Below are 20,344 nucleotides of genomic sequence, written 5' to 3' on the forward strand. Positions count from 1 at the left end.
GCAGTGAGGTGCATCGGTGACAACACAGAAGGTGGGAGTCCTGCACACCACACACTTGGTTCTTACAGTGGTGTTTTTTGCATAGGCCTGGCTGTGGGACGCAGCAGGCAGGCAAAGAGCTGTGGTTTCCCTGGCAGGAGCTGTGCTTTGGGCCTGGCTGTGAATGCAGCCCACTGCCGGTGCTGCTGCCCATCTCAGCCCTGCCTGCTGCTGCCACAGTGCAGGGGGGAGCTCCCTGGTGAGATTTGGGTAAGCTCTGTGTCTCCCTAGAGCTAACAAGTGTGGTGGCTGCTGGGGGGAGGTGGGGGAGCAGCCCACATCTCCAGCACTCCATTCCTCTGCGCTGCAGCTGTTTCTGTCCTTGCCCTACTCTGTCCTATTGCTTCCTTCCCCATCCCTGCTATGACACACAGGCTTGTTCTTAAAGAACGCTGCATTTCAGCTGAAACTGCAGTTCAGGTAAACAGAGTTACACTGTGCAACAGAAAGGTGTTATCTGCTGGTTGTGTACAGTGGGAACCTCCTGGGCCAGGCAGGAGGGCCTCCCCAACCACCTGCAGCCCATAAACGCTTCCTGCCTCCAGCTGCTCACTGTCCATGCAGTGCTTCTGGCCTGCAGCATTTGGAGGCAGAGGCAGTTTGGGTGCCGTAATTTAAAGCTGTGGTGTCAGCTGAGCAATAGTTGTCACTTGTGTCTGCATGGAGTTCGCTCTGAGTAAAAGCAGGGTCAGGGAAACACATCTCAAGTGAAAAGGATAAAAAGGAATCAGAGCTCATGGGTGAAGCTGAAAGCCTGGAGCCAAATCTCAGGCCTGGCAGAGCTCTGGCTACAAGGAAACATTCATGAAAGCGAAGGGGAAAGGGCAGCAGAACTAAGGCAGCAGTTTGTAGAGCTGTGCCTGTTTGTTGTTTGTTTTGAATAGGGAAGAACTTGTTTTTTGCCAGATTTCAAGGAGATCTGAACAGAACACATCTAGCCAGTACCCATCTGAATGAGTTTATTCAGGAAGCATATTTGTAACAGCACTAAGTCACCTCTGCACCAGTCTGCAGAGCTGCTTCAATGGTCTCCTTCAGAGTAGAACACCCAATAAATATTTATTCCATTTATAATAATCTGTTTAAGTCACGCCCCTGCCTTTTTAGTTATGATACAGATTATGAGCAGCTCCAGCCTGCAGGCCAGCCTTCCCTCCAGCAATATACAGCATTTTACACAGATACAGTATGTACACAGCTCACGTTGTGCCATTCACAGACAGCACTGGAGACATTCAGATGAAGAGTTCAAAAAGAAACCAATTTCCACATTCCTCTGGTGGGTTCACAGGAAAGCACAAATTGTTCCATACACACTTCTCTTTTCATGGGGGGCGAGGGGGAAAAAAGGACAAAATGAACCATTTAAAAAAGCCTTGATCTACTTTTGGCATTAAAAGAGAAAATCCTACCATATTGCTAAAGCTCAGCCACCTGGACACTGAGAAAGAATGGCTGTTTTTTTAGGTTTGGCTTCTTGTTTTCCTTCGTTGTGGTTGACAAATACAAGAATTGACGCTGCATTCGTGTGGTTGCACCTCTCTGCTTGGCAGCTCAGCTTCCCCCACCACGAGCCCAGGGCTGTGCTGTGGGACTGCATGGCTGCTGCAGTCAGGGCCGCTGCAGTTCTCCCCAGAGCTCTGGTGCTGAGGCTGTAACCGTATTTCATAGAGGCAGGTTGTACCTGAGCCTTCAGGTGTAGGTATCTGTGCACTTCACCTGAAGTCTGTACACCTAAGGGAGCTGCACTGCTGCTACTCCAGGAGCTCAGCTTCAAGGCTTTGTTTGGTACTGATGTGTGCCAGCAACGTAAGCGGGGAGAAAGGATGCTGGATTCCACCCATTTAATACATTTCTTACCAAAATGGGAGAAGACATTTAAGCAATAGATAACCTGGAGTCCAGGAATTCAAAACAAAGCATGTTTATTAAGTGGTTTCCTTTTACTTATTTCTCCCATTTTTTTTTTAAATAAATAAAACCTTCAGACACACACAAGTGAAACACATCATCCTTCAAAGTGCAGTTACATTTCCACCCCCAGCTCCCACTACTCACATAAAGCTTTGTCAAGTAACCAGAAAGACTCCAAAGGCAGCCCTCAGCCCCGGCCCCTAGCGCTGAATGCAGGAAGCTGTGTGTGCTGCCTAGCTAGCCAGAAGCCTGCACCCTGTGGCTGTTCAAGGCTGGTTTGCGAGAGGAAGGAAGTGGGAAGTTTTAAGATGCATGGTGTGAAACAAAACCATCCCAAGAGTTTGTTACCAGAGTTAAGTTAGTTACTTTGGGAGCCTCAGAAGGAAGTAGGCAGGTTACAGTCGTGACTGATGGACGAGGGCTGCTGCTCAGTCACTGCTGTGAAGCTGTGTGCTGGTCAGGGATACAGGACAAGGGCTCAAGGAATTTGCCAGAAGTCACAGAGTCCCTTCCCCCCAACGTGCACCAGGCCCAGCTGGAGAGCCAACACCACTCAGCCTGTGCTCCAAGCACACCAAGCAACAGAGGGAAGAGAAGGAATGATGCTGAGTTCCATGTGATGCAGTCCCTCTTTCCTGCTGTTTTTAGAGCAGATCACCGTTCTGACCAAGGGTGCTGAGCAGCAGTATGGGCACATACAAGTCAGTTTAGTCCTTACAGGCTCACAGAAAAATCTCTGTAAATAAGAATCGGTGCTACTTAAACCACCATGATTTTGACCTCATCATTCTCATCAGCACGGTAGAAGAACGGAATGCAGGGGTTTTCCAGCAAGGAGCCCGACCTCTCCTGAGGGTTCTGGATTTCTCTGAGAAGCTGCATTATTTGCTTTGCTGTAGGGTCCTCTTGGCTTGGCTGAGCAGCTTTAGTGTCAATAGGGTAGAAAGCGGGTTGATGAAGAGCAGCAGCGTCTTGCTCCACTTCTTCTGCTAAATTCACTTCTCGTAACCCTGTAGGGCACACACAAGACAGGGCAGCAGGTAACTCCTCCCATCCATGCACAGAGACTTGGGTTATTCTACTTGATATAACTTGTCCTGTCCCCAACTTACCTTCTCCATCAGTAGCGTTCAGTTCGATGCGCCTCTCCACTGGAAGTGCGTTTTCATTCTGGCTTGCTAACAGCTCTGGGTTTTGAGCAGCTTCTACATACTTGCTGTACCACTCATTTCTTTCCTTGACCAGACGCATCACTAAATCCTGCAGTTCCAGTAATTTCATCTGCACCAGCAAAGGAAACTTCAGAAGCATGCATATCCCCGTGGCCACAAACAGTGCGCTACAGCTCGCTGTTTTGCCACTGTTACAACTTCAACATTAAAGCTAGCTGAAGAACAACATAAGGTTTACACTGTGCAGGAGTCCCTCAGGCCTGCCTACAAGAGTACACTGTGTTTGTAGGACTACAAAAGAGATTCCTTGCCTTCATCTCTTCTTTGTCCTGAGCCAGCCTGCTGATGTACTCTTCTTTCTCCTGGTGCCGCTGTTTGAGGATAGCCCTTTGACTCTGGTATAGTGCTATATACTCCCCTGGAACACAACAGAAGCATAAGGAATAAATGGGATTGATGTTAAAGCCTGACTGTGAGCATAAACTTGTGCTGCATGAGGATCCAGCACGGCCAGCCCTGGACTGGAAGCCTAACCTATGTAGATAGCAAGACTTGAACTGCTTGGTACGTGGCAGACTCAGCTCCAAGAGCTCTAGCTTGTGCTGTGCTGTGCAAACATACCAATGGTGTCTGTTTCCCCAGACAGCTGTATGCAGCGATGCTCCAACTCTTCTAGCCGCTCCTTCAGATCAGCTTTCTCCTGTATCAGATCTGTGAAACGGGACTGAACACAAAAATTGGTATGAGTCACCCCAGCTGCTCACGTATGGGAATAGCCGTGTTAAAGACAGAACCCTCCTCTCACATCGGCCTGAGCCTAGGGAACAAGTCGTGCTGCCTTCACAACTACTCTGATTTGGTAGTAAAAAGGAACAAAGCTACAGAAGGCACAGCAAAGCATCTCTGCATTTTGGGAAGCAGAACTGTGGGAACAAAGTGCCTTCTCATTGCTGGACCAGCACAAATGTGGTCACACTTAGTCTGCAGTTCTTGGAGAGCTCTGCTTCATCCCAGCACGGTGAAGTTAGTCTATTTTTCAGCTATTTATCTAAGAACAGACCATAGATAAGCGTTAGACCCTTACAGTGTTACAGGCAGGGTAGGGGAAGCTCTCCTATGATGAGACAAGTCGTGAGGAAAGCCTCTTTTTAGGAAGTAGCTTACCATGGAACATCTGCTGCTTATTCCCCTGCAATGTATGTGTGCTTCAGGAGTCTGGCACTGGGTGCACATCTAGCCAGGTGAGGCAGAGGAGCAGAAAGGAGATCCTTTGCTTACCTGTAGTTTCTCCATGGCAGTTTTTAAAGCCTCATGAACCTCCACTGGAACACTGTCCATAGTGGAATCTGGAAAGGACGTTTGTGGTTTACAGTACCTGCTTAAGTGTGATTCATTCACAAAACCCACAGGTCTGTTTCACAGAGGCCAGGGCCAGGTTGGGGCACATCTCCACACCCAAACTGCACAAAATTTACCTTCACTCGTTGTGATCTTATGCTGCTGCTCCTGCCGAAGAGCTGCTATTTGCTGCAGGAGGTTTCTGCACTGCTGTCTCTGAGCAGCCAGCTGCTGCCTCATCTCTTCTCGATCCTTCTCCACTTGGGACATGGCAGACGTCAAGAAAGTCACCTAAGGTGAATTTCAGAGGACTCATGTTAGTGTGAAGTGTGACCAAATGTGCCTCTCAGGGTAAAGAGAATAACAGAAGTTCACCCCATTTTATTTACGGATAGGAAACCCATAGGACTAACCCAGGCAGCAACTGCTGCATGTCTTCTCATTCTCAAGAAATGATTTGTAATCATTTCTTCTCTGCAGGTTAAACCTGAATTCCCACAATAACTGTTTGATCACAGTATTGTCTGGTTACAACTACACTTACAGAAAGAATTAGTCATGTTCAACACCATCTCCAAATTGCCTTCCAAAGTGAGGAGAACATCAATCATCACAATAGTTAGAGCCGTTCTGCCAGCTGAGCTGTCTTTGTAATTAAAACCATTGCTGGACTTCCAGCTTGTTTTTCAACTATACTGTAGAAATCTTGTTGGTTCTTTTGCTGCTGTAAAAGGGACTGTAACACTTCCCTGTGCCTCAGCTGCATGGATCACAGCTGATAAACAACTTAATACACACTGTGGAACCTCTGCAATTTAATCTGCCTCCTCTTCTAGACATCAGTTCACAACTGAGAACAAAGGCTTTTCTACCCATTGAGACCCACCATTTCTTCATGGCTTTCAAACTTCTCTGGGATCACAAACGAAGGGTTTTTCATTTCTTCAGACATCACTTCACTTTCGATTCCATCCCCTGTAAAGGAAGGGAGGTGAACAAAGAAATCACACCCCAGAGAGCCCAGCTGCACCTCCCATCCCTGGAGAGCAGCTGAAGTTACACACCTTCTAGTCTGTGCAGCATCTTGTCATCCAGCTCTGCTGCTAACTGACTGATCTGGGCCTGCAGCTCTTTGTTTTCCTTTGCTACAGCTTCCAGACTTTCCTGCAAGAAAGAGGCAGAACATCAGTAAGAAGGTCCCTCACCAAAACCTGCATAAGCCAAACTGAAAACAGTCACTATCAGTAACACCACAAAAACAAACATACAAACAAAACCCACCAGTGCTTCTGCTCCAGACAATTATCATTTGTCTCTAATTCACCTCTCTTGCACAGGATGTCATGTAATTAAGCATTTTGCCTCTAGTCTTTCCACTTGCCCCTCTTCATTATTACCTTAGTCTGCTGCAGTTCCTTCAGGTGCATTTCCACTGTCACCTTCCCCTGAACTTCCTCGTGCTGCAGCCTGTCCATCAGCTGGGTCTGAAGCAAGTACTGCTTTTGCAGCTCCTCCTTCTCAGCAGCCAGTTGCTGGTATGCCACAGCGTACTGCTGTAAGTGGCTGTAGTACTGGTCCCGCTGCTCCTGCAGAGCCCGAGCCTCCTGCGTTTTCAGTTCCAGCTAACAAAACGTGATAAAACCATCAGATCAAATCATTTCTGCCAGAAAAGACGATGACTCTTGTGGCATGATCCAAACCGTCAATGCTGCCCCAAAGCCACCAACAAGGCAGGCAGCCACCATCTGTCCCCACATGCTGGTCCCCCGCATCAGACAGCAGATGACACGGGAGGGCTCCCAGCGTGATCGTTACCAGCACCAATTTCCATCTTTCCATCAAAGTTTGATCAGTTGCCAACTCTCCTTTGCATGAACTGCTGCACACCTGCCCTGCCATCCTACTGCTGTTGCTTACCGTCTCTTTGAGCTCCCCCAGGTTCTCCTGCAGCTGCCCAAGCTTCTTAGCCAGCTCCTTCTTTACGTGTTGCTCTGACTGCAGGGCACTTGTAACCTCCATGTTTTCATTTGTCTGCAAGAATCAAAAACGTTGTAGAAGGAAATTGCCCCAAAAGTATACGCTCTCATAAATTAAATTCCTGATACAGTGGGATGCCATCCTTTGTGTTGTTCTGAGCTGTAAATAAGGGCAGTAATTAACTTTAAAAAAGGCTAAAAAGATGGGAGAAGAGCAGGGGGGGGGGGGGGGGGGGAAATCAGTGCTGGGACAGTGCCAAGAAGGGGCCTGGCACATCACACAGCCTCTGAGATCCAAAGCAGATGGGTGACATGAACATCCCAAATAAAGCAATAGACATTCAAAACCAAGAAGACAAGTTCAGAAAGATCTGAAGAAAAAACAGTGACCAGATCATGTGTTATATGCCATAACCCCAAAAGGGAAACTGTTACATTGAAAGAAGCAAGAGTAAGAATTCAGCTTCAGGACAGAAACAGTGACAGCAACAGGACAGAAGACTGTTGAGAATTTCTTCTTCATGAGCAAAGCTGGAAGAATACTCAGTGGAAAGAAACAGCCTGACTGCCAGCAGAGAAGAAGAAAAAGGAAACAGCTCTGGGCAGAGGTACTGGTTTGTTTGCCAGAGCACCTGAGAGAGTAAGGAATGACAGGGCACTTCCTGGTATGGCAATACATACCACAGAAAGCTGAGCACTCATAACCCCAAGGGACAAAAGGCACATAATGCTTCTGACAGTAGCTTTTTTTACATCTGTGCTACAAAGCGATTGCGCCAACGTGAGAAACAGCGAGAAAAGATTCATGAAAGGAGACATACCAATTTGACAAACCCATTCTGCAGCTCAGCCAGCTGCTCCTTCAGCTCCCGGTTTTGGCTCAGTGCCCTGCTGATCGTGGCCTTGTCACTCTGCATGCTCTCCAGGATCTGCTGTCTGTCCACAGACTCCTCATTGTAGCGCTGTACCGTCTTCTCGAGCTCCAGCAGCCGCTCCTCCTGCTCCCTGTTGAGGTGGCTCAGCTGCTCGTTGTCACGGACCTGGGCCTGGTATTGCTCATGCAGTTCCTCCTTCTCGTGCTGCATTCGCTGGATTTCTTCCTGCAGACTCAGCTCAGCTGCCGTAGGTCCTGCTGGTAAAGATGGCTCAACATCCATGGGTTTCACTGCTGAAGAAATGGAATCAAAAGCAGATCAGTCAGAGGGCTGAATCACCTGGGAAGCACACGGAGCTGTGCACAACATATCCCAACCCACAGGACTCTGTGACCCAGAAAGTACCACCAGCTGCAGTATCCAGAGGAACGGGGCACTGAGAGGAGCAAAGGACCCCGAAACCACACAGTGTCCTGCTGTGTGCTGCTGACTCCCTCTCAGCCCCAGCAAGAATCCTGCTGCCCAGCCTCATGGGCCTGACAGTACAGCCAGACAGGTAACTAAAGACATAAACCAACTGCTGGTCAGTCACTGGAAGTAGCTCGCTTGCTGTCTGCTAGAATTAAAGGTTTCACTGAACTACCGGTCTTTCAGCTCTCTTCATGATTTGAGAGCATCAGACCTACCTGTACATGCACAGATACTTGCACAGTGGGGACAGAGTTAACCTGCTACTGCTCTGCAGTATGAAGCCCCACTTCAGAAGTCCTACCTGATTTGCTCAGCAGCTCTGTAACACTGCTTTCCAGCTCCTGAATTTGGGCCATATGCTTCTCCTTCTCCTCTGCCATTGTGCGGACCTGCAAGGCCACACAAGCTCAAGTTAAAGCAGTGCTCACGGTGCAATGTTACACCTGTGTTCATTGGAAGCAGCTGTGGCTCTGCCTGTGAGGTTACCTGCTCAGAGAGCTGCTGGACTCGCTGCTGCCAAATGCTCCCCTCTTCCTTCAGTTTCTCTACATACTGATCTCTTTCTGCCTGGAGCTGCTGAAGCGACTCTGAAAGCTGGTAAAAAACAAAACAAGGAAAATTGTACCAACTGATAAATTAAAGGATGGCTGACTACTTAAGGGAAAGCACAGGCTGTATTCTGGCACACAAATTTCTTTACAGATTTGGATCATCGATGTGCTTAATGTATTAATAACCTACCTGAGCAATCTGGGTTTCCAGGCTCGCCCTCTCATCCAGTGCCATCTGCAACTGCTGGTTTGCATCCACATTCCCTGACTGATTTGAGAACTGCCCACAAAAATCAAAAGGTTATGGCAAAATGTTAATATTCCATTTCTGTCTAGCCTCTCCCCTGATTTTAGCCTGCCATTTGATCCATGGTATAGCCATCCATAGTTCTTGAAAATGTTTCAACTCATTGTTGATTGAAAGAGAAGTGGCATCTAAAATCAAAAAGCTTAGATTTTAGCCCTGTAAAACAAGCTGAACTAGGCAGCCCCTTGCTTCCATTTTATGTTTACTAATTTTAATTAAGAAAATGGGCTTTAGTCAAATCATTTCATTCAGAAACTTTGCATTTCAAGAGTCTGTAGTACAGAGACAGATCAGATGGTATGAATACTTGTGAACTTAAAGGTTGTCAGACATGCCAGGAATTTAAAGCCAGGGTCTGGAACACATTGGTGGACTAAACAGCAAGGCAGGCACAGGGAAGACAAAATATTTTTCCTAGAAGTGTAGCAATTGGCTTTATTTTGTGGGTAACTTGAGCCACTGACTAAAACCAAAATGTCAAGAAGTGAGCAGTTTCTTCCATTGTGGGCTCACCTTGAGCCTGCCTCCAACAGCTGGCTCCCTTCAAGCTGCCACTGTCCATTTCACCTCTGTTTAGGACAGGTGCAAGCACCTCTACTCAACTTGTTTCTCAGTGACACTGAACAACAGCTGGGTAACCAGAACAGTGAACAGCAAAGAGAAGAGTCACTGTATTTGCACACTTGTATGTTCAGTCACCTTCTCATACCACATCACATTCTTTGCAGACTGACATCACAACGTCTTTCAGTCTCCTCCAAGTCCTTAAGAGCACAGCCTTCCTGCTCCTCAGGGAGCTCACAGAAAACCTTTTCCTGAAGGATGGGATGTTGTGCCTGCCTTTCAGATCAGTAATTTACTTCTGCCCCCAGTGTCCAGGAAACAAGTCTTAAAATGGTCAGTGTGATCTGCTCCCATATCCCAGCAGTGTGATTACCTGCTGAATCATCAGTTCAGCCATTTCCAGTTTCTTATGTAAATCTTCCACATCCAACTTCATGGCTGAGTTCTCAGAAACCAGGGAGCGGAGTTTCTCTGACAGCTCTGAGTTCTGCTGCTTTATTTCCTCACTACCTTTGCTGAAACAAACAAACAAATCCAAGTGGCAGCACTGTATAAAAGCAAAGCACTGCTTTGGCAGGGGGTTGGACTCGATGATCCCTGGAGGTCCCTTCCAACCCCTACAATTCTGTGATTCTGTGTTTGCAGATGCCCACGTCATTAAGTTTACAGCAGAGAGTCATAGGAATGTTGACTGGAAGAAACCTCTGCAGGACATCTTGTCTGACCTCCCTCTCAAAGTGGGACTGTGCTACCACCAGATCTTGTTACCCACAGCTCTGTGCAGCTGTTGTGAACGCTCCAAGCACAGACACTCCACAGCCTCCCTGGGCACTGTGTTCCATTGCTGTATTACCCTCCTAATCTTTTGGTTTTTAAAATTATTATTTTTACATTGAAGATCTGGCCTCCCAGCTCACCAACCGTGGTCAAAGCCCCTTCCTAAGCTTTGTGGCTCTATTGAGAAGAATAGCATTACTCTGGAATAATATACAAAACAGGCTTACCTCTGTTTGTACAGTTCTAGTTTCAGGTTGTCTCGTTCCTTCACCAGCTCTTTATTGTGCTGGAGAAAAAACAAATGTCTGATTCAGTTAGAGACTTCAGCCATACAAATAAAGTGTTCAAAGATTATCTTATTTTACCTTTAACAGATTAGTTAGTGCAGAAGAGCTCATAACTTGAGCAAAATCCCCAGCACAGGTTTGCTTAGAACCTCACCTATCACTGCAGTTGCCTGGTTAGTGCTGCAGCTCATTACACCATAAGACTGCACAAAGGATGGATTTGCCAGCAATTCATCTGCTCAGTCTCTCTGAACACAATGCCACTAACTGATGGTGAGGTTATTTCTGCAAAACTTCTGGATGGGTATCAGTGGTGCAGTGCCTGTTTGATGGAGGCCCTCCTGGGAGGAGGCCTCAGAGATGCTGCTGTGTAGAGCTGGCAGGACTGACGTCAAAAAGGTGCCAGATGTGAAGACAGCCACTGGGCCACATGATTAGTGGTCACAGAAATCTGAATGAAAGCTTTGCCTTGATGAGAATACAGGGCTTTACAAGGTTAATTAACAATTAACAAGGTTAATTTCAGCCTCTTCTCTAAGCAGGGACTACAGACTTCATAGTAGTGTGGTGACAAGCAACGAGCCAAAAGCAGAGCTGCTAATTAAGCATAATGAGAGGCAGTTCTTACCTTCTCTGACTGTTTTTGCTGCATAGAGATGGAGGACAAGGTGCGTTCCAGCTCTGATACCCTCTGGCGAGATGACTGTAAACGAGCAGCAAGGTCTTCAGCTTCTCCTAAGCGAGGCAGAGCAGAGTCAGTTGAGACTGAACCACAAAGGGATTATTGGAACAGGCTAAACAGCACTTTCTGCTTTATCAACAAGCTCTTAAAACAGCACAGAGCTCTCAATTGGTAGACCTGCTTCCACTCCTGGCAGTATGGGTGATTCACCAGCAACCCTGGGCTGGTTAAACCATGGATTTCAAGTCAGAAAAGCTCTCTGTCAGCAACTACCTTTCTCAGTTTTAGAGGGAGATGATGAAATGTCCTTTGCAGAGCTATAGGCACTATGTCTGTTTTGCTTTTCTTATTTTTTTTTTCCCTATGAGGGCAAATTGTTCAAATTTAGTTGAGAATGAAAGGCCCGAGTAAAACCTACATTAATGTGACAGCTGTGTGGGAGGAAGGGTGATGAAAGGGAACAGAGTTTTAAAAGAACCTGAAGAAAAGTGAGAAAAGAACAGTCTGGGGTAGTCACCAGGCCCAAGCAGGGCTGACAGGGCTTCAGTGATGCACAAAAGAACCTCAACTGCCATGGGATTACCATGCTCCAATCTGGGGGCAGCTATGATGACAGAAGCGGCGACGGTGCCAAGTATTTCTCATTAAGGAACCAAGGAGTGCTGTGAGCTGGCAGCTGACTTGAAATCCATGGTTTAACCACCAGCTCCAGCTGCAGTGCTCCGAGTCCATTACCTGATTTCTGCCGCGCAGCTTGCTGAGTGTGTCCAAGGGCTGTCTGCAACTCAGATTTCTCAGAAACTAGGATTCCAATCGTCTGGATGTGAACCTTGGAGAAAGAAAAAGGAGCTCAGTGCAGGGAATCTTTGCTCGCAACCACAACATCCCTGCTGCCACAAAGGGATAATTCAGTGAGACAAAGAGCTCTTGCATTTAAGTACAATCTAGTGAGCTGGCTCTCCTAGTCCTCCTGAAAGGATGTTGGCTTCCAAGATTAAACAGAGTGCTCAGTAATCCAGAAAAGAACAGCAGCCAGGTCATATTACTGTAGTGAAAGCTCTGCCTTACCTGGAGCTGTTCTCTCAGTGCTGCTTGCTCTTTAGAAAATTTCTGTTCAAACTCCTTCTTTTCCTGTATAAACAAATGATGCCTGTTCAGCACAAAATTGTAAACCCCCCTTGTTCTACATCAAAAAAAGCAGTGATTCATTGATAGTACTTCCAGCATCCAACTGGTATCATCATTTTTAAAAGCCACGCTTCAGTCTTCCATTTCTTTAACTACTTTATTGGTTATCCATCCTAGAATGGCAACACTAGGTTCCTTATGCTGGCTGTGTTTGGAATGCAAACTACTGACAAGGCCATAAACTGTAATCTGTTGCTTCCACTGCAGCCTTCCAATACCTGAGCATTTAAATCTTAGCTCTCATCAAAACAAGCAAGCTATCTGCCAGGCCTAGCCTGCGAAGTCACAACACTCAACCCTATGCTACAAACAGAACAGACTCCAGGATGACCTCCAGGGAAGTGATGGAGTCACCACCCCAGAGCGATTTAGATGTGTGGATGTGGTGCTTAAAGGCATTGTTTAGTGGAGGGCTTGGTGGTGCTGAGCAGATGGGAGGACTTGATGATTTTAACAGTTTTTCCCAACCTAAGTGATCCCACAGCTCTGTAAGACAAGATCACATAGGCTGGTGCCACAGTCCGCTATGCTTTCTCCTCTTCAGAAGAACATATCTATTTCTATCTCTGCCCAAAAATAGGATACTTTACCTTCTCCAGCTGATTCACTGCTTCTTGGTTCTGCTGCTTCTACAGAAGAAAATGGATGCATCAGTATTAGAAGGAAACGTTCTCATGCTGCTGAAGCACGTTTTCACTTAACTGAAGTAGGATACGTGCCCAATTAATGCAAACAGTTCCCGTTATCTTTTTATGTAGAAGACTAAGAAGATCATCTTATCTATTAAAATAATAGATTTGGGGCTTCCTTCATGAAGATGCCATGCACGTTTTTCACTGCTCAGTACATTATTCACAAATACCACAACAAAAGCACTGTATGCATCTGAGCATCCACCAACCCCAGTTACGCTTTCACCCCACATCTGTGACATTAATCATAACCCTGATGCATCAGGATAATGACCAAAAATGCATTTAAAAAACCCCAAACCACAGCATGGTGTTGTGCTTCAGCTGAGACCTTCAACTTTTATCCCATGTGGCAACCAGCCTTTAAATCATGCAGAAGTTCCCTTATGCTGGCAGGCTCCTGCAAAAAGCTGGTATGAAAGAGCTGAAGCCAAATGCACAGAAAGGGCACCATCCTGTCCTGGTCAATTTTGGTCTTGTGGGTGAAGTGTTTGAAAGCAGTGACTGCACACAGTGCATCTTTAGACGTGGGCACAAAGAGAACAGAACTGTCAGCTGTCCACCAGGCTGTGAAGATGTGGGTGCAGTGGAGCATTTGCTACTTGCTGCTGTTGTCCTTGTGGCAGTTGCTCACATCTAAGCTACGTGCATGGTGTGTTTCCCCTTTCCAAAGGACAGACATTAGCCCATTCTTACTAGTTCAGTTTCAAGCTCACTTTGAAACACGACTGCAGCTGGGAAGCTGATGAATTTGAGGTTTTGAGTCTAAGAACACCAACACAGAACACAACCAGAACAAAGAAAACAAGACTGCAAATGCAGCAAAGGGCCTGTGTAATTCCAGAGAGTGTTTCATGTGCCTGTCAGAAAGCAGGCAAACAAAGCACTGCCCTCACTACCAGCCACCCCTGCATCCCAGCTGAAAGACAACCAGAAACAGAATGGAACCAAAAGAACTCAAAACCAAAAATAACACAGGAGGGGTTGTGGGGTGCACTGGGAAATGGTGGACTTTGGAAACAAGAGTGGTGTGAGAGGAACAAAATGGGGAAAAGGATTTCAAACCAAGAAAGGCTCTTTTCAGACCAAAACAAGTCCACTTAGCTACATTTCTTGCAGTGTTAAAGCTGAAGGCTGAAAAGCAGCAGCAGGAATCCATGCAAGGCAAAGGACAAAGCAGTTCATTCATAGTGCCAAGAGAAGCTGAGGATATGATCAGAAACCAGCCCCAGGCTCTCTTTAGACCTATTGCTCCCACTCTGCTAATATATTTAGAACAGCATCACCACCTGCAGAAATAGGTTTTCACACTGCTGCCAGCACTAGAATTCTGTATTTCAGGATTCAGGCCAGGCCCAGCAATATATTTATCAGGATGCTTATCTTCCACAGAAAACACGATGAAAGCAACAGAACAAATTTAAGAAGAAACAGCTAATGCATCCACAAGTGGCCCGAGACTTTGATCTTCCTAACAGGTCTCCCATACAGCCCATTTTGTTCCACTCAAAGTGCTGTGAAAGCAGCCTTCCTTGTGGTGCTATAAGAGAACCCATAACCTTGCAGACACCCAGAGAGCATGGAGGAGCAGCAGAGACAACATCAAACTGGTTGGTTGGATTGTTTCTTACCAATTCCTCTATCTTTGTAATGAGCTGTTTGTTAGTTAGATTGCTGGAATCTAGGGCTACTGCCAGCTCCTGGTAACGTGTCTGATGGGCACATGCAGGCAGGAGAAGAAGGAAGGGGCAGAAAAGGAGGAGGGGAGGAAAAAAGCAATAATTAAAAAGGACAGAAAAACAAATCATTATCACAGTTTGATAAAATCAGATTTCCCAAATACATCTACAGATCCAACAAGAGCAGCTAGGACGTTAACTTGTACTTTCTGCTAAGGCATTTTTTGACATAAAAGTGAATCAATACTAAGAGCTGCACTGAGGCCAAATGAATCCCGAGCCCCCCAGAAATCCCTCAGGTATCTTGGCTACTGCTGCTGACCACAACTACCTGAGTACAGCAGAAGGCAGCACTGAACAACAACGTATGTGAACTGTGTGTTCAGTCAGGTCTCATCAGCGCTGTCCCAACAATTGGCTTAGACTAGAAAACAAGAAAATCATAAGCTCAAGACAACTTACTTCCATTTCCTTAATATTAGTGGAAGAAACACCACTTTCCCCATTCACATACGACGTAGACTAGAAGAAAAATAGTCCAAGTCAGTCAGTTTTATTCCCCCAGGCAATAAATCACTATCAAGTAAGAACTGACTATCATAATGTTTCTTATAGCACATTTCCCTTCCCAGTACCACAGACAGCCACAGAAAAAACACTTTCCTAGCTAAGCATAGATGCAGACTGGCCCTGTGGCAAGCTGATACGAATTGGGCAGATTGACTTCAGGCTCTTTGCCACTAAATCAAGACTAATCTTCCCATGAATACATGCTGTTCGTTCACCCACTCTGCTCCTCTTCCTACAGCTGAAATTTTAACATTCCTAAAATTGGAAGTTTAGCATCTCAATGCTTCAATATCTCATTGTTCAGCAGGATGACTGCAGACATCTCTGACACTGAAGAGTGTTTTCTTAAGCTGGCTGCTTAAAGATTTGCACCAGACACCAAAAAATTACTGGGACAGATGCACCAAGATGAGGCTGTACCTGAGAAACCAGGCCATTGAGTTGTTCAGACAGCTGGCGGAGACTTTCTGTTGATGACAGAGACCTGGGGACAAAGAAAGGCCTCATGGTGAACATTCCTCCCAGAGAACTGTTCTGATCAGTACAGCAGTGGGAGCAGTCAAACCTTTATCTGTTGGACACTTTGGGATCCTGCTGCAAACACAAACACTCACCTGTTCTCATCCAAAGTGTTTTTACGATCCTCAGCTTCATGAATCTGTGGATTAAAACAAAAGATTACAAGCCTGTAAGAAAAGCTGAGAATCATGTTTGTGAATGTGCCCCTAAGGCCTGACTGCATCTGGGCTCAGGTTCCACAGCACCTGTAATTACTGCTTCCCAAAGAAAGATCAACTTCAGAAAACCAGCTCATTTTCCAGCTTGCCCATAATTTCTGAGCACTGAGTGCCTAGCCTTCTTGGGATTAAGAGGCTTAAGTGTTACTGGTGTTGTATTTGCTGTTACCATTTATCAGAATAATCAGCTGTGCTTTGCTGGAAAAACTTCAACGGAATCTTTATGCAGTGAAAGGAAATGCAGATTGCTCCAGCTAGCTGGAGATCTTCTGTATTATTAAGAGTGTTTTCTGCTAATTAAATAGAAGAGAAGGGGAGGAGAACTGCAGCTTTGGAAGCAGCAGGGATGTGTGCATGCTAGTACCTTCCACTCACAGACAGATGATGATGATGATCAGGAGAGTGGAGAACCTAGTATATTTAACAGGAGACAACGTGAGCTAGTTATGGGGATTGTCTTTCTCAGAAAAGGATGGCTAACCAGTGTGGAGATACTGATGGTGGGTGACTCACAAACCTGTGTCAGCTGCATGCCCCCAGGAGCAGGCAGGACAGAAGCACAGGTAGGCAGGCTGTTGCTGTTAGATAGCACGGGGACATCGGCAGCAAGCTGGTCAGCATTACGAGTGGCAACATCACTGTCAAAGTATGCCTGTCACAAAACACACCACAGGAATTACAGCCTACGTGCAGAACGAAGGAAACACACATGGACACATCACCCTGCTACAGGCCTGTGAGAAACAGATGTGAACAAAGTCATGTAGAAACACATGGAAGTGAATCTATGTCCTCCCCAGAGCAAACGGCATCAACCCACAACCCAAAGTCACCCCAGCCCTCCGTCCTGTAGATCCAGTCTGAAGAACTGCCCCATCACCACAATCACTTCTCTAATGAGGGCTGACAGCATCTCCCTACTCCAAGCTCATACACTGGATTTCCTGCAAAGGATTTGTCAAAAAGTGAGCAGTGGGCAAAGCCAGATGGCAGCACTGCTGTGTACAGCACTGCCCTTCACGTGTCTCTGGGGAAAACACTGATCACTGGGTGCAAATTAAGGTGGGGGAGAACAGGCAAATGACTGCTTGACAACCAGGTTAGTCAAACAGCAAGCTGTGAACCAGACGTTTAGAAAACAGGACATTTGGGAACAGGCCAAAATGAGCCCAGCTGGGAACAGGTGCCCACAGCCCTCGTAAAGCAGGAATCCCACAGCTACAAGAATCTAAATAGAAAAGGGCCTAAAAACTATTCCTGGACAGTGATGAAGGCCCTCATCCAGCATTCGTGGGACGGATAAAAACAGCTGACAACACCTCCACTGAGCCACAGCAAAATGGACAATTCCATCCATCCTGTCCAGCCACGCAGCCAGCCATAAAACCCAAAGCAGTGTTCTGTTGGTTTATGGCAAGTAGTTTTACTTCAGCTCTGATAAACCATCATTTAATGACACTGCAAAGCAAACAATAGTCCTTCGGCAGCCAGCCCCACCAATGCACTGCAGTTCTCTGCAAACCCATCTGAAAGAGCTCCTTTTTATTTCAGTCGCTTCGTTCTTGGCAGTCTGCATGAAACAGGAACTCTGGGCATTCCCTATTTACCTGCTCAGCACTTCATTCATGAATCAAGCAGCCACGAGGTTACAGCAGTAGTGAAGGCAGATTTAATGAGAGTAATGAGCTGGAAAACTGCAGAGGGGAACAAATGGAACTGCCTCCATCATTTTTCTGGAGGACAGACACGGGTGCTCTCAAGGAGCGACATGTTTTAGGGGCTTAAAGGAAAGCCAGGAATTCCCTTGCTAATTTCAGGTACAGGTTGCTTCGCCTCTGTTTGTTCGGGCTATCATAAATGTAGAACATCACGTGGACTTCTGCCCAGAAGTCTAAAAACATGTCCTTAATTTGTTCTGATTGGAACATTCTTTTCGCTTAACACTTCTAGATGCAAAAGTCAGCAACACAACCAGAAGAATGCCTTCCTTCTGCCTCCACAATAAACAGTTTTAAAGTAAGTAAGTAATAAAATAAATGTGGTATGTAAATATAATAAATATACACACAATAACAAGGAGCTCCCAGGAGGTCCTCCTGTCACTTAAGCTCTGCGATGGCACACAGCCTACAGGATCCAGTTACACCTGCACGCATTCCATTGCTCAGTGGACTTCTTCCTGCCCTTCCTTCTCCAGGAGTGAGGGAAGACACTCAAGCCAGTAAATGCTGTACTCGAAATACTTGACTTCCTGCCTAGACATATTTAAAACTGTGGTACCTGCCAGACTGTACATCGCCTGTGCAAGTTTCATCACCTGTCATAAATGGGTGGCTGGAATAACTACACCGTTTGCTCAGGGCTCAGGCACTTCAAGCAGAAACTTGCCCTTCAGAAGCACAGCACTGAAGTAAATAAAACAACAACACAGACCAGGAGAAATACAAATTAATAAGGCACTACTCCTCCCTAGCGCAGCATCTCTCAGCAGTTAACTTGGTTTGCTGCTTCACCCCAAACTCTGTTCTGTTTTTCCTTCCAGCTCAGCTGTCTGAAGGATGTGCAATGGACACGGTTAACTTTTTTGCATTTTTAGACAGAAAACAGGAGGAAACAAGCACTTACAAGTGATGGAAACACATGCTAACAAACAGCCCCGTGTTAATAAAAACAGGCACAAAACACAGCAGGCATGCCAGAACAAGGCTCCATCCAAAATCAAGGTCAGTGTAAACAGAAGCTGAGCATGCAGAGGGGACAGCGAGTCACTGGGAGGGACACGGAGCACTGCCTCACCTTCCTTTTGTCCAATGAGGGTATGGCTACCCCATTGGAGCGGTTAAGGTCTGACACCAGCACCTTCAGAATGTTCTGAATCTAAAGGAGGCGAAAGAGAAGTGGAAAAGAGAAACGGCTCAGAAAAGGACAGAGAGAAAAACGTCCATCAAAGGCAGCCAAAGAAACCAGCATCGTGCTGCTCCCGAGGAGCTCCCATCTCTGAACAGCAGCTCTGGGTGCATCCAGGGTTGCGTTACAGCTCTGAATACTCCAGCACTGCTCCAGCACACACCCTGACTCACAAACTGCTAACAAAGGCAACCCAGCCGCTCACGTTACACTGCATAACTCTTCCAGTCCCAGTTGTGCTGTTTGGAAACCAAAGCACGAGGCAGAGGGCTTATCTGGGAGAAAGAGGGGGACGCTCACGTTCTCTGGAGACTGTCGGTCATCGTTTGTGGGAGTCTCAGGTCTACTTCCTTCTTTAGTTTTTCGTTTTTTCTTGGCTCCCGCAGTCGCTCCAGGGCTGTTCTTCTGCTGATATTCCTTCAGCTGTGGGGAAAGAAAAAGAATAACCTGAAGTCCAAACAGAATATGTCTTCTGTGAATATAACACCACCAACAAAATGACAGCAGAACAGTGGGTAAGAAGTCAGCTGAGCTGTAAGGACAAGAGAAACTGTCCTTAAAGAGTTCCTTCTCTAAGAAAAGAAAATGTATATGTATCAAAAATAGTTCAGGGGCTCTGAAAGTGAGAATGAGAGTGATGGGTCTGCGACAAGAGGCAGGGCTGCCAGTGCCCAACTTCAGCATCCAATTGAGGAAGTGCCCTGGAAACAAGCTGATACTGCAAGAAGAAGTACTTGTAAGTCTGTAACTAACAGCAATAAGGAATAAAGGATAATAACACGCAATGCAAACTAGAAAAGCCGCGTCTGGTAATAAGATGTAACAAGAACATTGAAAGGACTGAAGGAGAACAACCTTCCAGATAACGCACTGAGACCGGCGCTGCCACCACTGCGGGCCGCGGGGAGCAGCAATCTGCGACGGATGCCGATTTAAAGGCAGTTTTGGCCAGGCTCTGAGCAGCCCGGGGTTCCGGTGCTCCGGAGGTTCCTGCGGCCCCGAGGGCGGCCATGGAGGCAGGGCTGCGCTTCCACGTCAAGGTGAAAAGCACCGGAACGAAAAGGATCCTCGGGAGGATTTCAAAATGGAAGCCCGAGCTGCTCCAGGGCACTTTCCCATTCGTTTGACTTTGACACAGGAGGGCATCGCGCCGGGACGGAGCGGGCCGAGCTGCCCCTCGAGAAGGAAAAAAGGGAACAGGAAGGGGAAAAGAAATGAGGAGAAGAAAAAAAAAGAGAAGAAGAAGGGAAAATAGAGATGGAAAAGAAACCCAAAAGGGAAAGGGAGCGGCAGACACGGAACGCAGGCGGCGCAGCAGCGCAGGCCCGGCCCCCACGGGCCGCCCCCACCGCCGGGCGCCGCGGAGCGCTGCGGGACCGGGCCGGGCCGGGCTGAGCCGAGCCTCTCCGCACCGCTCCGGGCCTCCAGCACCGCTCCCGCACGGCCCTCCGCCCTCACCTTCTTCTTGGCCGCCGCCAGCTTGCTCTGCCTGCTGCCGTCCGCCATGTCCGCCCCGCGCCCGGGCCACGTCAGCCGCCGATCGGCGCGGTGCGCTGGGCGGCCAGGCTCCGCCCCGAGCGCCCGCCCCACCCCGGGGCCCGGGGGCGGCCGCGTTCCT

The 20,344-nt window shown here is 47.1% G+C and overlaps 1 protein-coding gene across 8 annotated transcripts; it reads right to left on the bottom strand.

The window, feature by feature from the left end:
* Window positions 1-974: 974 nt before the first annotated feature.
* Window positions 975-20,275, bottom strand: GOLGA2 (golgin A2). Of its 8 annotated transcripts, none has more exons than XM_042878741.1 (28): window positions 20,185-20,275; window positions 19,027-19,149; window positions 18,616-18,696; window positions 16,337-16,471; window positions 15,697-15,740; window positions 15,503-15,566; window positions 14,975-15,034; window positions 14,465-14,545; window positions 12,732-12,770; window positions 12,022-12,084; window positions 11,689-11,782; window positions 10,900-11,006; window positions 10,212-10,270; window positions 9,581-9,722; window positions 8,527-8,616; window positions 8,272-8,379; window positions 8,087-8,174; window positions 7,261-7,604; window positions 6,381-6,494; window positions 5,861-6,085; window positions 5,528-5,627; window positions 5,350-5,438; window positions 4,601-4,754; window positions 4,404-4,471; window positions 3,747-3,849; window positions 3,437-3,543; window positions 3,066-3,234; window positions 975-2,963 (listed from the first exon to the last, which is right to left on the bottom strand). In XM_042878741.1, exons 1-28 carry the CDS (start codon window positions 20,230-20,232, stop codon window positions 2,713-2,715), a joined length of 3,150 nt encoding a protein of 1,049 aa, XP_042734675.1. In that variant the 5' UTR covers window positions 20,233-20,275; the 3' UTR covers window positions 975-2,712. The 8 variants fall into 8 exon arrangements, with proteins under 8 accessions (XP_042734675.1, XP_042734674.1, XP_042734676.1 ...); XM_042878740.1 differs by having other exon boundaries at window positions 7,261-7,607; XM_042878742.1 differs by lacking the exon at window positions 18,616-18,696 and having other exon boundaries at window positions 7,261-7,607.
* Between the last annotated feature and the right edge of the window lie 69 nt (window positions 20,276-20,344).

This window comes from Lagopus leucura, unplaced genomic scaffold, assembly GCF_019238085.1.
Source record: "Lagopus leucura isolate 7727_CA_CO unplaced genomic scaffold, USGS_WTPT01 Super-Scaffold_100022, whole genome shotgun sequence".
Taxonomy (NCBI): domain Eukaryota; kingdom Metazoa; phylum Chordata; class Aves; order Galliformes; family Phasianidae; genus Lagopus; species Lagopus leucura.

Coding starts and splice junctions, on each gene's coding strand:
- GOLGA2 (XM_042878740.1), bottom strand. CDS start 20,232: ATGGCGGACGGCAGCAGGCAGAGCAAGCTGGCGGCGGCCAAGAAGAAG. Junction 12,771..14,464: donor TTACAAAGATAGAGGAATTG/GTAAGAAACAAT, acceptor TTTCTTCTGTAG/AAGCAGCAGAACCAAGAAGC. Junction 8,380..8,526: donor TGGAAACCCAGATTGCTCAG/GTAGGTTATTAA, acceptor GTTTTTTACCAG/CTTTCAGAGTCGCTTCAGCA.